This window comes from Quercus suber, unplaced genomic scaffold (genome assembly GCF_002906115.3).
Source record: "Quercus suber isolate HL8 unplaced genomic scaffold, Cork oak 2.0 scaffold_226, whole genome shotgun sequence".
Taxonomy (NCBI): Eukaryota; Viridiplantae; Streptophyta; class Magnoliopsida; order Fagales; family Fagaceae; genus Quercus; species Quercus suber.
The window spans coordinates 972,382-986,958 of record NW_027069684.1 but is presented as its reverse complement, the minus strand read 5'-3'; the positions used below and the strand labels follow the sequence as shown (position 1 = coordinate 986,958).

At 31.0% G+C, this 14,577-nt stretch overlaps 2 protein-coding genes across 2 annotated transcripts; both read right to left on the bottom strand.

The window, feature by feature from the left end:
* Positions 1 to 216: 216 nt before the first annotated feature.
* Positions 217 to 7,207, bottom strand: LOC112011051 (cytochrome P450 85A1). The gene is made up of 10 exons (XM_024043445.2): positions 6,895 to 7,207; positions 5,465 to 5,786; positions 3,752 to 3,901; positions 2,417 to 2,600; positions 2,123 to 2,202; positions 1,845 to 1,931; positions 1,656 to 1,734; positions 1,385 to 1,491; positions 1,121 to 1,239; positions 217 to 804 (listed from the first exon to the last, which is right to left on the bottom strand). Exons 1-10 carry the CDS (start codon positions 7,152 to 7,154, stop codon positions 690 to 692), a joined length of 1,503 nt encoding a protein of 500 aa, XP_023899213.1. The 5' UTR covers positions 7,155 to 7,207; the 3' UTR covers positions 217 to 689.
* Positions 7,208 to 11,833: 4,626 nt separating this feature from the next.
* LOC112011029 (probable jasmonic acid carboxyl methyltransferase 2) lies at positions 11,834 to 14,223 on the bottom strand. The gene is made up of 4 exons (XM_024043416.2): positions 14,032 to 14,223; positions 13,266 to 13,670; positions 12,530 to 12,802; positions 11,834 to 12,318 (listed from the first exon to the last, which is right to left on the bottom strand). The coding sequence occupies exons 1-4, from the start codon at positions 14,104 to 14,106 to the stop codon at positions 11,959 to 11,961; spliced, it is 1,113 nt and encodes a 370-aa protein (XP_023899184.1). The 5' UTR covers positions 14,107 to 14,223; the 3' UTR covers positions 11,834 to 11,958.
* Between the last annotated feature and the right edge of the window lie 354 nt (positions 14,224 to 14,577).

Here is a 14,577-nt window from a genome sequence, read left to right as displayed (position 1 = left end):
CCCCCCCCAAAAAAAAAAAAGCGAAGAAGTTGTAGACACTACATGATAATGTTTGAAATTTCTTTGCAGTCCATAATATTTTGAAGGTCCTTCTCTAATGAAGACCATTGTACATTATTCCGCAAATAAAATTTTTTGTTTTTTAAAAAAGGGTCTTATTAATACACAAAGTTCTCACATTTTATAGGATCTGAAAAAGACGACTGATAGATAACCTTACCCTTAAATATCAAACATTTTTATTTTAATTATTTACATTATAAAAATATATGTGATGTCTTATACATACATAATACAACACTTTGACATACAACCATGTCGTTCAATTTCCACTTAGTAAAAAGAAAAAGATACTTAATCACCAAACTAACCACCAATCTATGAAAACAGTCTTAATTAACCACTAATCTAATATCTATATAAACAAAGCCATTTTTGTAGTCTTATAGAGATTTAGGTAATTCTCTTAGTACTCGTTGAGAAATGGGTAATTGTTTTTTCACTAATTGTTTTTTCACACTTTTTTATGTACACTCAATATACACAATATCCATAATTTCACGTGTGACATCCACTAATTTTTTTTTTTTTTTTTTTTACTGATGTCTATATTTAAAACGTGAAATAGATAATGTGGATGGATAATGTACAATAAAAAATGTATGATAATTATACCCTTTACAGAATGATCAACGACAATATGCATCATTTGGGATGCGAGTCACATGCACTGGGCAACCACTTTTTAGTTTTGAAAAGAGCGCCCACTTCTCAGTGCTTGAGTCAGAATCGATCACCTTCCACCTGAAAATGTTAAAATCCTCCACTTGAAAGTTGCAACTATAGAGCAACCATACAATTAAGAGTTATATTAGGGATTATAAATTTTATTATATAAAATCTTGTAAATAGACGTGTCATTAATTACAAAAAATAATTTTATATTTGTTTATTATATTGTGAATATATAAATTTTTTATTATAAAATTTTCATATCAATTTGTAAACTACTTATGATAAAATTAATAATAATTTTAGCTTTCACACACTATAAATGAATTCTAATGCAGATACCAATCAAGAGGAACAAACTGGTTTGATAATATAAAAGGAAAATCACTTGTATGTGGTGATTAAACGGTGAAGGAAGACTAGCATCATCGCTTTGGCCATGTTCATCCCCAGACAAGTCCTCCCTCCCATTCCAAAAGCTAAGAACCTGTATGGTTTTGACTCATCCTGTTGAATGGCAAAAGGGGAAAAAAAAACACTTTATAAAATTGTGTCTACTCTATAACATTGCATTTTGAAAAATTCTTTATTCTCTTTTTACTCTAATGGAAAAGATTGAGAAAAAGATTGATTTTGCCACACAGAAACTTACATCAAACCTTTGTGGACTAAATTTATTGGGGTCATTGTACACCATAGGATCAAGGTGTATTGATCTAGCATCAATGTTTATGTTCCACCCTTTCTTGATCTTAAATCCTACGATGATCAATACATTGCATGAAATAAACAGTTGCAGCAAAGTGTATTGAGCCAAATTTGTACTAAGAGTTGTATAATAAACATAAGAAGATAAAAATATTTAACATTAATAATAGTGTTCTGCAGGAAATATACGATCTATTAGGTTTTAAAATACAAACCTTCAATCTCACAATCTTGGAGTGCTTGTCTTGGGAACCATGGTACTACGGAAGCCATTCTTAAGGATTCTTTTACTACCTGTCAATGATTTTTATTGATTAAATTTTTACTTTCATTTCAACTTTAGTGGTGGATCATGAAAAAAAATTGTTTAACTAAACACCATAAACTGAAACTGAAATAATTACCTTAGAAGCATAGGGCATCTCACTAAGATCCTCTAATGTAAGACAAGACGTTGGTGAAGCTTTCTTTGCTAAATGCTGTTGTTCATTCTGTACCAACCAACAAGTTAGCAATCAGCAGAGTCAAAAAGGGGAAAAAATGCATAGATGGATATGAGCAGCCCTCTTTGTGTTACTAGTACAAGTGCATTCACCCACACATTTTTTTTGGGTAAGTTACATTACATGGGGTTATATTGAACTCGCAAACTCACCCTTCACCTACAATTGTTTTCACTTACTCTGAGTTTTTCAAGGACATCTTGGTTTTCATCCAGGAATTTGATCATCCATGTGATTGCACTTGCTGTTGTATCCTGACCTGCACATTTTCTTCCAAATGTGACTGCACTTGTTGCATTCAGGAAAATTATGTTCATGGCAAAATTTTCTAGAATTTTTACCATGAACTTATAAGGCAGTGGCATTTCTAAAGAAATTGAAAGAATGCTAATGGCATTTAGGATTGAGAAATGAAATGGGAAATTCTTATCCACATTTTGAGGTACAATATATGTGTATCATCTTTTTCTAACCTGCAATTATCATGGTTAAGATGTTATCTATAATCTCTGCATCTGTTAGCCTAGGAGATTCATCAGTAGATGCTTTATCATCCTCGTTCAACATATGTTGTAGAAAATCTTCACGAAAAGTTTGTATGCCTCTTCTTCTTTCACTAATTTCCTTCTCCAGAATGCTAATTATTCTTTTTCTGGCCTGAATTGTCAATAAAGCAAAACAATTTCATAAAACAAGTTGTTGAAATCATAGTAATTGAATTGGACCGACTAGGACAGTCGAACTGATGAATCATGAACCAGTGCTTGGACTTGTTTAAGCCTTTTAGTAGATCATTTAAGCATGTAATCTTTCTAAATCTAGTCAAACTTACTGGATTCTTGTTAACTTGTTCAATCTGACTGTTTTTGTAGAATCAAGGTTTTTTTTTTTTTTTTTTTTTTTTCATGTAATTTAAACTATTTATGTACCTAATTTTTAAGATGATTATTTTATAAATAGTTTGTAGTTGTAGTCTTTTGAAAAGAAAAAATATATATTAAGATAGAAACAAAAAAAAAAAAAAATGTCTTACATGATGTATTTGCTGCTATTTCTATAACTGTATCTCTTAATTCTTAATCTATATATGAAATTGTGAAAGAGAAAAAACTACAAATTTTCTAAATTATTTTCATTTCATTTTTAATCAAAATTTCTCTGAATGAATTCTTTTAGTTTCTATTTCTATTGGCTTTCTTTATATATATATATATATATACACCTGAATTTTCTATTAATTGTATCTTTGATTTATTTTTGTAATAAGCTAACCTTAATATTGTTTATGGGTTATAATGAATGCATGTGTTTGAACATTCACTACATACATTTCTATAGTGTTAAGGATTTGATGATTAACACTTTTGTAAATCAAAAAATAAAAAATGCTCTATTTTTGTTTGTCTTGCACAATGGGCTGAATAATTAATATTGTCATTGTACGCTTATATCTTTCATTGAAAATATTTTATATAATTATTTTTCATTTTCAAAATTCATATGTAAAATTTTTATCAACCTTTTTTAATATTGTATTCTTAATTTTTAATTTAATTTACAGTTCAACTAGTAATTGGGATGAACCATCACATCTCTATTCGGGTTGATAAAAAAAAAAGGTGCTAATATTACAATAAAATACACAATTTTTGCCACGTATTAAAATTCACTATGTGCATAAATTATAGCAAAAGTGGTATAATTTATCGTGGGCATTTATCGTTGATAAAATGGTCAACAAGGCAATATTTGTCAAATAACTAGGCGGCCCATTTTTTCAGATTGATGGGCTTTGGAGGAACTTTTACCTGAAGGCCTTTATAGAATCTTGTCCAAGGTAACCTCAAAGGAAATGCAAGCATTGCTTCACAAACTTGAGCGACCTCATTCTGCAACATCTCTAGTTCAGGCCCGCTCTCTAAACTCATCAGCGTTTTGCACATTGCTTTGCAAGTTATCTGGACCAAATATAATTCCAAAATCATTATGCATTAAACATTGAATCACTAAGTAAAAATCTAACAAATTCTAGCTTCCATTGCTAATATGGAAACCTACTTTGAAAATATGGAAATCGTGGTTCACCTACTTGAGCAACGAGGTTTTTGGGGTTGGTGGAGAGTGTCCAATAACGTAAACTTAAATTCATAATATTGGAATGGAATAGATTGGAAAAAAAAATTTAAGAAATATTTCATCAATTTCATTTAAAAATAGTTTATCTTGTTTTTTGCTAAAGACTTTTTAATGCCAGTACTGTAGTTAAAAAGTAAAACTTAAATAAAATAAGTAAAAGACTAATGTAAGACTCGTAAATATTAGAAAAAATAAGCAAAAATAAAATAAAATAAATAGGTTACTCGTATGAAACTTACAAATAAAATAAAAAAAATAAGTAATAAACTGATTTATAGTCCAATCACAAATAGACACTTATTATATAATCAGTAAACTATAATCTTCCAAACACATTAGAGATCCATTCCATTCTATACTTTCATTATTCATCCATTACATTTCATTATTTTTTTTTCAATGAACTCCCAAAGTGTAAGCAAAGATCTTTTTTTCTTTTTTTCTTCTATCAGAAGTGTAAACAATAAACTTGACATATCAATAAACGCGGTTTGAGTCGTTTGACATGAGTTATTAATGGGATATACCCGGGAGCTCGGCCTATCAGATTCAACTCAAGCTTGTCTATAAGTTTATTATTGGGCTGGGCTGAGTAGCTGATAGGACCCCATTGATATTTACATTATATGATTATATCTTCTATTTCGCCAAGCTATAAGTAAAGAGCCAGTGGCTTGTGGACCTAAGGCCTTACTCAAGGGAAAGGGCCCTCTAAGGGCTCCAGTTTCCTTTTGGTGCACTATGGGCTCTAGTTGGAAGTCCAACAAGTGGGCCAGACACATAAGCAAACATGGGCCAACAACAAAATATAATTATCTTGTCGAGCTGGCATAATTAAACAAAGGATAGAGATACAACATAATGGCTACAAATTTCACAATTATGTAGCGTGACAAGTTGTTAATTATAGATAATAAAAAAGTGTTGACAAAATATAATTATTTCGTCCAACTCACATAATTTAACAACAAATTTAGAGATACAACATATTTATAATAAATTTTATAATTGTTTGAGGTGACAAGTTGTTAATGATAGATAATAAAACAGTGTCGATAATGAGCCTATTTGAGAATAATTAATAATATCACCTCAACAATTGTTATTTGTTTTGTTTTTTTGAGAAAGAACATTTGTGAAATTTTGTTGTAAAAAGTTAAAATTACTGTGTCTATAGTATTGTATTTCTAAAAATTCACATGAGGACCCATATAATGTGAGATAGAATCATTTGTATGTGGGCGTGTTAAACATGGATCAATTAATTTATCCTTTTTTATCCTGAATAATTATTTTCTCCACTTAATCAACCTCCAAGTGCAAAATTATTATTATTATTATTTATTTATTTATTTATTTTTTTTTTCATTTGGGGTGTCAAATACCTTAAGTGCTTCATCGAGAATGACCACAGTGCTTCCATGTTCCCAGCCACCAAGAGTTTCCACCATGAGTTCATCTACCATTTTGATAAACATTGATATAGAAGTGGTGGAGAACAAATTGGCAAGATGGCCACGGATCATTTTGTGTTGTTGGTGAGATGCACATAGAAGGCTTTGATCTCCCACTAGTTCTGCAATTGACCTTATGTATTTCTTTGTGAATTTTCCCAATTCATTGTTTAGGATTGCCTTTGCTGACTCTGTGCTCGAAACAAAAACATGCGTCTCCCCAAAGAGCTTGGTTCTAAAGCAGTTTCCGTACCTGTGTGTTTGAAAGGAAAAATCTTGACCATGTCTAAAGCAATACACAATACTTTTCTAAAAGTTATTTCAATACTTTATAAGTGTCAATAGGCTCTTATAAGTGCAAGTTTTGTTCCACTTTAAGGAGCCAAAACGTGCTTTTTGAAGTTGGAATTTTAAAATGAGAGTTCGATAACATAATGGAAAAGTACTTTAGAAGAAAGTTATGTTTTGAAATACAAAGGCTTGCACGTTTACGTGTGGACAGTCAACTCTAATTATTGCAAAAGTCACAACATTTTATAAAATATTACTGTTGGAATGGTAAGACACAAAGTCTCCCCTTTCCGGTAGTAGAAGTGCATGTGACTTCTTGGATTTTTAATTTCGTGCTCTAAGTTTTAGTGTTTGTTTGACTAGAGTTTATAAGTTTAGCATTTATCTTTTATTTATAGTTTTTTAACACTTCATTTTTTCTCACATTTTCAAAGTCTCCTCTTTCCGATAGTAGAACTGTAGAAGTGCATGTGACTTCTAGGATTTTTAATTTCATGCTCTAAGTTTTAGTGTCTGTTTGATTAGAGTTTATAAGTTCAGCATTTATCTTTTATGTATAGTTTTTTAACACTTCATTTTTTCTCATCTTTTCAAAGTATAAATATATTTTAACATTTTCTCAAAAAAAAAAAAAAAATTTTAACACACTTCTAGTAAAAAAACTAAATAAGTTGTTCTTAAATAGACACTAAGACTTCTAAGAGAGAGTGGTGCTATGTCACTTTTAGATAGCCCATTTTTTTTTTTTTTTTAATAATTTGATAAATGGGAGAGGGAGGATTTAAATCCTAAATGTATTTGTCGGAAAAAAGTTACAATACTTTTAGCTTATATGACCTATCAAATTAAGCATCAGTGACAAGTGACTGACAATCACACTTATATGGGACTTAAGTACATGACAACTAGAAAAAAGAGTTAATTAAGTTTGCAGGAGAGGGTCGAATATCATGTTTCAGGTGTATGCACCCACCCTCTAAGAACACATGGGACCCATATACTTTTGTGGTTAGCAGTGCTAGAGAGAGAGAGAGAGAGAGAGAGAGAGAGTAGAAAGAGGTTGATCTTACTGGAGACGACGAACTCTTACAAAGTCATAGAAGCCTTTGCCACTATTGATGGAAGCCATGAACTGTAAGGTTTCTCCAATCAAAGGCAATCCACCAGTCCCTGGAGGAATACTAGCTGTTGAATCCTGATGACCATGGTACAAAAACATCTTCACTAGTTGACATATCAAATATATCAAGGCACCTAAAGAAAGCAAAGTGAAACAACAAAATAAACAAGTGCAAGGCTGTTCATGAGGCAATAGGGGTAAGGGAAGCATTTTGGTTCTGCTATGTTGAGTGAATTATCAAACACCATCATATATATGGTATTCCCATTAAATTATTTCGTTAAATAAGCACATATTATAGACAGGGAATTTAAATCAGTAACGTAATATAGACACGTGTACGGCAGAGAAGATGATATATGTTTCAAATCAAGTTTTGGCCGACAGGCTATTAAGTGATTTCTGAAATATGAGGTTTCCACTTTGAAGCTAGTGGGGTGTAAATGAACGGACATAATAAGAGAGCTCAAACCTTTTTTTTGAATAATTAAGAGAGCCTAAACCTTAAATGAAATAGTACTTAAGAGTTTAATTCGAAAAAGAGGCCTATAGTTGTATTTATGTACCAAGAAACTCAGATTTTTCAGCCAACAAGTTGGCCCGCTGGGCTATTTTTTGTAACCATGATGGTCCAATTTCCAATCTCTGCGTTGCCATCTTGGGCTTTCTCTTCTGCCCTAAATATTACCATCCAGCATGTGATGGTACTTAGACACTTCATTTTAAAATTTGGCAATATCACATTTTTATATATTTTGGAGGAATGACATATCTATAAATATGTCTATTTTATAAGATTAAAATTCGTAAGTTTTAGTTAGCTTAAGTAGTAGAATCTTTTGATTTAGAATTCGATCCCCTACTTATATAAAAAAACCAATTGTTGTAATAAAAAAACAATTATCAAAAGCCCATAGGATCCCAAATTCCCAATCTCCATTTGCTCAAGCTTCTAAACAAAGCAATAAATAATCTGTTTTATAGCCACTTTTGTCCATATGAGTGCTTATCTGAATCAATATTACCATCTAACATGTGATGGTACTTGACACTTCATTTTAAAATTTGGCAATATCACCTTTTTATATATTTTGGAGGATTGACATATCTACAAACATGTCTATTTTATAAGTTTAAGATTCGTAAGTTTCAGTTAGCTTAAATAGTAGAATCTTTTGATTTAGAATTTGATCCTCCACTTATATCAAAAAACCAATTGTTGTAATAAAAAAACAATTATCAAAAGCCCACAGGATCCCAAATTCCTCCATTTGCTCAAGCTTCTAAATAAAGCAATAAATAATCTGTTTTTTAGTCACATTTGTCCATATGAGTACTTATTTGAATTAATATTACCATCTAACATGTGATGGTACTTAGACACTTCATTTTAAAATTTGGCAATATCACCTTCTTATATATTTTGGAGGATTGGCATATCTACAAATATGTCTATTTTATAAGTTTAAAATTTGTAAGTTCCAATTAACTTAAGTGGTAGAATCTTTTTATTTAGAATTCGATCCTCCACTTATATCAAAAAACCAATTGTTGTAATAAAAAAACAATTACCAAAAGCCCATAGGATCCCAAATTCCCAATCTCCATTTGCTCAAGCTTCTAAACAAAGCAATAAATAATCTGTTTTATAGCCACTTTTGTCCATATGAGTGCTTATCTGAACCAATATTACCATCTAACATGTGATGGTACTTAGACACTTCATTTTAAAATTTGGCAATATCACATTTTTATATATTTTGGAGGATTGACATATCTACAAACATGTCTATTTTATAAGTTTAAGATTCGTAAGTTCCAGTTAACTTTTTTTTTTTTAAGTTCCAGTTAATTTAAGTGGTAGAATATGTTGATTTAGAATTCGATCCCTCACTTATATCAAAAAATCAATTGTTGTAATAAAAAAACAATTATCAAAAGCCCATAGGATCCCAAATTCCCAATCTCCATTTGCTCAAGCTTCTAAACAAAGCAATAAATAATCTGTTTTATAGCCACTTTTGTCCATATGAGTGCTTATCTGAATCAATTTATCAATTTATGTCGGCTTCAAACTTCAAAGGCACAAAGAGTTTCTCAGCAAAAAAAAAAAAAAAAAAAAAAAAAAAGGCACAAAAGGTTTTTCAGCAAAAAAAAAAAAAAAAAAAAAAGGCACAAAGAGTTTGTACGACATATTTTCTCTTTCTTTCTTTCTTTTTTTCCCATCAAAAAAGAGTTTGTACGACACAATAATTAAAATAAAAAAAAGCCATTTCAATATTTTGTTTCACTATTCATTTAACCAAATCTGACAAGAAAGTTAAATCTTTTAGGAAGTCCAGAATAAAACTGTTACAAACCTTTGAAATACATCAGAGAATAAAGGTAGCTTCTTTAGCATCTGCAGAAAGAGTATGACATTACGTAAAATACTATACAATGATCTATTTTGGCCAAATACAATCCATCCTTTATCTTGAAATAAAGAAATTACATATGATCTGTTCAACGTTGAAATAAAGAATTGTTCAAGGATTTTAGTAAAGATTCGAAATTGCTAGCATTCTTGCACATTATGTTACCTTTTTTTTCCCAAAAGAATGTACAATGTAGTCTCCTCACGAAAGCTGATAAAGATACTTTTGATCATGTCTTCCACAATTTCTTCAATGATTCCACATGTGCGTAATAAATTGTTCTACACATTACTAATTTTAATTAGTGGGTCCAAATTGGAATTGATCTTTTTTTATAATTAGATTTGTTTAAACCAAGGAAGATCTGCTGAAGCTAGACGCTACCTAAGTCCTACACAAATGAAGATCGGCATTGCACTAAATGACTGTAAGTTCTTCCTTAAACCAAGCTGTGATCGCGGACTTGACCGTTGAGGCTTCAATAGCTAAGTTAGTGAGACAACATGAGAGAACAATGTTCAGAGAGTGAAAGAGAGTTGGACGAGTGAAGGGAGCTGTACTTCCTGAGAGAGAGAGGGAGAGAGCCCCTTGTCCAAATAGTATTTCTTTCTTTTATAGAGAAACTAGATTCATCATCGACGTTTTATTTATTTATTTTGGATTTAGTGAATTAATGTTTAAAAATAAAATAGAGATAATATCATAATTTTTAGAATCTTTCTCTATTTGAAATTTGATAAAAGTTTGAAAACTTAAAACTTAGAAACTTAAAAAAAAATAGTAAATTAGTCTTTTAGCCGGTTTGTTTTTTTAAATTTAAAATTATTTAACTAAAAAATAGAGGTATTTTAAAGAATTTAAGAATTTGTGTGAAAATATTTTAGTACGTAAAATGATAAAATTCAAATAGAGAATTATGTTATTAATAGTATAGATGAGTGCTTATAGGTACTCAGAGAAATGGGTTGTTTAAGGTGATTTACTGTTGAACAAGACACCTCTTACACTAATGTGTCAAGAGATCCTCAGTATTTGCTAACGTCTTCTTTCCAAATTATCCCTAATTGAAAATGGGAAAAAGAAAATTCCTTGTTGCTGAACATCTTCACACAATCATTAAAAGTTAATACTCACAAGCTCCAAAGAATAGGTATTAGGTGCTGCTTAAAAACAAAGGCTAGGACATTCGCGAAGCAAAAGAATTGAAGCAGCATTTTGTTATCTAATCATACACTGCCATAGGGCGCATGATAATGAAATGTCAAAGCAGTGGATATTAGGAAGAAGGAGATGGGTCCCATTCTACTATTCTACTCTACAAAATGCCCCCCAAAAAAAAAAATGGCACTCACTTGTGTACTGTGATATATATAGCAATGGAGCAGGTATATGAAATACCATCTCGTGATGATAGATATATGGTGCTCCTTTCGTTCTGCTTTTGATATGGTGCAGTGTACAAATGGTTTGTCTTTAGGGTTGATAACAAATCGTACAACTATGACTATAAATAAACTGAGTTGTTTTTAAACACCTTGGACTCAGTTTGGAAAAAAAGTTATTTATTAGTAAATTAGTTAAATTTACACTCAAGTTTATAGACTCAATTATTAAACGAGTCAATCTCAAAAATAATAATGTATTTGGAAATAAGCTCGTTAGTATAAATTTCAAATTAAGTACATATAATATTATATGATATGTGTATAAAGATTTATTTATATAAACCTGATATTGGATTGTATAAAATTTTTAAATAAATTCATAAGATATCAAATTATTATTTACAATTTATTGTAGTAAAAATTATGTATAATATTTAACAATACAAGATTGTCGAATTTAATTTTTATAAGTTTATAAACAAAAATCATCTTTCTAATTAACCCAAATCATTAATTTCTAACATTAAAAAAAATCATTAATTTCAATCACAGTTTAGTTTCTCTAATTAATACCATATATTTGTAAAGAAATAAAAAATTCTAGTTGCAATGTTAGTTTGTTTGATAAGAAAATGAACCTAACTTAAACATATAATTTTGTTTATTGATAAGCTCAAAGCTCAACTTGTATTCAAAATAAAAGTGAATGACTAATCATAAACTTCTGGTGCATCAATTTAATTGACCAAACTCATTCACAGCTCTACATCGAACATGCAAGTTAAGAAAAGATATTGATTTTTTACTTTTTCCACACTACTCAACCCAAAATTATATTATATATACTTTAATAAAAAAAAAAAAAATCAATTCCTAGAAGAATAAGGGTTTTTTTTGGTAAGGATTTTTAATAAATAAAATAAAAAACAAATTAAGAGGATTGAGCTTTTTTTTTTTTTTTTACTTTCAATTTCTAATTGATTTTACAACAAATAGTACATATGCTAATAGTGTACAAATTGTCACAAATTGAACATTTTAAAATTTATTATATTTAATTTTAACTATAAAATTAATCAATTTCAAATAGAGATAAACGAGATAATTTCATTATTCTACGGACTGTTGACATAAAAAAAACTTGGTTAATTTAGGACATTAAGTCCAAATCACATATAAGATATAATGCGATTCCATAGGCCTTTACATTTTTCAACCCTTTCTTACAAGGTGAATGACCAAGTTTGTGTACTTGGTTCTAGTCTTTGCCAAGTGCTTGTCCACTAAATCAGCATGCCTCTGAAATAAATCATCCATTATATCTCTTCCAAAATGAGATTCCAGCATTGACTCAATCACAGCCCTTATGGTCTTGGCCACTCGCTGCCCACTTGAAAGTGTCCCACTAATTGTGTTATGCATGTCTACACCTCCATCCCAATCAATCTCAAACGCTTCCAGCCGATCCATAATGAATGATCCTTCCTTTTGTACCTCTAATTCTAGCTCATCGGCACATGGACCATAATAGGGTGCATTGAATGTGTCTACCTTTTCCTCTGGGATTAGACCCTGCAATTAATCAAAGAAATAATTAGCTTACAAGAAAAGTTTTATTAATAATACATGCACTACTTTTATATTATGGGACCGGTTAGGACCGATTCTCTTGTCACGTATTTGCATCCTAACTGGTCTATTGTTCTTGTACACTGGACCCGATCGTTGCTCGTATGATATTAGATTACAAGAAATTATTGTGGATTATCAATACAACGTGTACCTCTGAGACCATGTTCATCAATGCCTGGGCGAGGAGTTCCCATTGATGGCAACTTTCTATGGCAGTAGGGTCCATAGATTTCCTGCCTGTGAACGACAAGACCATGCACCCTCCCGGTACAATTTCATCTGAACGTGATTTGAGGAACAGTGAAAAATCCTTCTGGAATTGCAGCATGTATGAATCTAAGACGCTTTGGGGGCTGGTCCTGGATATGTATATCCTCTCCTCGTTTATGGCTGTGCTAGCCTTGCTGTCCAGCCCAGGAGGAACCTGTACGTAAAACAATCAATTGCTTGTGAGTCATATTGAAAAGAACTTGACAACTTCACTGAATTACAAAACTCTTTAACTTATCAATAAACCTGTACGTAAAACAATCAATTGCTTGTGAAACCGTTCCTGAAGTCTGGTATTGTGGTCCAGTTTCGTCATTATGCACTATTGAGATTGTGGCTACTAATTAACATCACCAATTTAATAATTGTCCGGATTCATTTTGAGCTAATATTGGGTATGAGTGTTCTAAAACCACAAATAGTTTTTTTAGATAATTGGCCAGTTCATTTAAAAAAAGAAAAAAAAGAAGAAGATAATTGGCAAGTCTCAAAACATTTACTGGAATTGGTCATATTTCATGTGTCAACCCTGTTAATTGACCCCTAACGTTGTCCTTTCTTTTGCTTCGTATACTTACATATGAATTGACAAGAATAATGGAAACACATATACAAACCTGAGAGAGCCAGTGGAGGCTGGAAGAAGAGTGCACAAAGTGCATGCTTTTTCTCGGAAACAATCTACCATAGAAAGAACCAGGCACACCTGTAATGAAACACTGCCCAAAATCCGTACCCTTCTCTTCCTTCAGTTTGTTGTAGAAAGCTGGTAATGACCCAAATACATCATTGAAATCGTTGCTATAAAGATCATTCAAGCAGATTCTAAGTTCTGGAGTTGGGCAGCCTAGGTTGCTGCATTTGGAATATATGATATCTATTATCTCTGAGATCACAGTTATGGTGTTGGGTCCCGATGAGCAACCCAAGTCAGCAATGCCCATGCTCTCCGGCAAATTTTTGCACAATAGTTCAATTATGGCTTCCTCGGTTACCGTCTTTGTGATAGATATTATCTTGCTCTACAAAAAAAAAAAATAATGAATATGAATTAGTCTCCCCATTATAGGTACACAAAACTTATTGAAAGATTTTCAATTTTAAGTTTTATTTGCTTATGTAAAGCTTTTTATTTTCTAATTGCATTCTAATATTAATAAGTTTTAAGCAAAAAACTGCATCTAAACTAACAATAAATAGCTAAAATATGTGAATTGTGAAGTGAAAAACATGGGCATGATATTTCCAACATGCATGCTTTTTTAATTGAATGATAAAGGTTTTGCTATTTGTTTTTCATGTTTTGGAAGATAAAAATTACTTGAAGATCAAATTCATACTGAATATGTAATGATTCAGATATAGGAAGCCGATTAGCCGAACCTGAACTTTTGAGTTCTTAGCATAGCTAGTTTCGCCTGCTCCCTTGTTCATGTGAAATACTTGCTCGACTTCCATCTCTCTTTCGATTCAATTCAAAACCAAGTGAATCTCAGACAATAATCCCTGAAACCAAAGACAGGTTAATGGCCAGATTTTTTTTATATCTAGTCGTAGAGGAGCTACACAAAACTTCGTAGTGAGGAATCCAAGATTGCAGCACTCTATATATAGACAAAAATTTATTGTCGGTGGTATAGTTACCGTATAACTACGTGGAGATCTGGGAACCTGGCTTCTTTTGATGTTTTGAACAGGAAAAAAAAAATCCTCTTTATTTGCTGTAATATTAGTTAGAAACACTTCTCTATAAAGAAAGAATAGAAAATCAATTAGAAATACTTCTCTATTAGAATAGCATTTTATTTTCTAAGAAGTTATCTCATTTTTTAATATTCGGTAACAACTTTAAAATGAGTTAAAAAGTTATCTTTTAACTTTTCTTGTTTAATTAGCTTGCAAATAGATAAAATTGTTCTTTTTAAAAAA

Excerpts from the sequence above, each read along its gene's own strand:
- LOC112011051 (XM_024043445.2), bottom strand. The coding sequence starts at position 7,154 with ATGCTTCCCTTACCCCTATTGCCTCATGAACAGCCTTGCACTTGTTTA. Across the intron at positions 2,601-3,751 it reads GATTCTATAAAGGCCTTCAG|GCCAGAAAAAGAATAATTAG; the intron begins GTAAAAGTTCCT and ends TTGACAATTCAG. Across the intron at positions 1,492-1,655 it reads CCAAGATTGTGAGATTGAAG|GATTTAAGATCAAGAAAGGG; the intron begins GTTTGTATTTTA and ends TGATCATCGTAG.
- LOC112011029 (XM_024043416.2), bottom strand. The coding sequence starts at position 14,106 with ATGGAAGTCGAGCAAGTATTTCACATGAACAAGGGAGCAGGCGAAACT. Across the intron at positions 13,671-14,031 it reads CTAAGAACTCAAAAGTTCAG|AGCAAGATAATATCTATCAC; the intron begins GTTCGGCTAATC and ends TTTTTTTTGTAG. Across the intron at positions 12,803-13,265 it reads GCCTCCACTGGCTCTCTCAG|GTTCCTCCTGGGCTGGACAG; the intron begins GTTTGTATATGT and ends TTTTACGTACAG.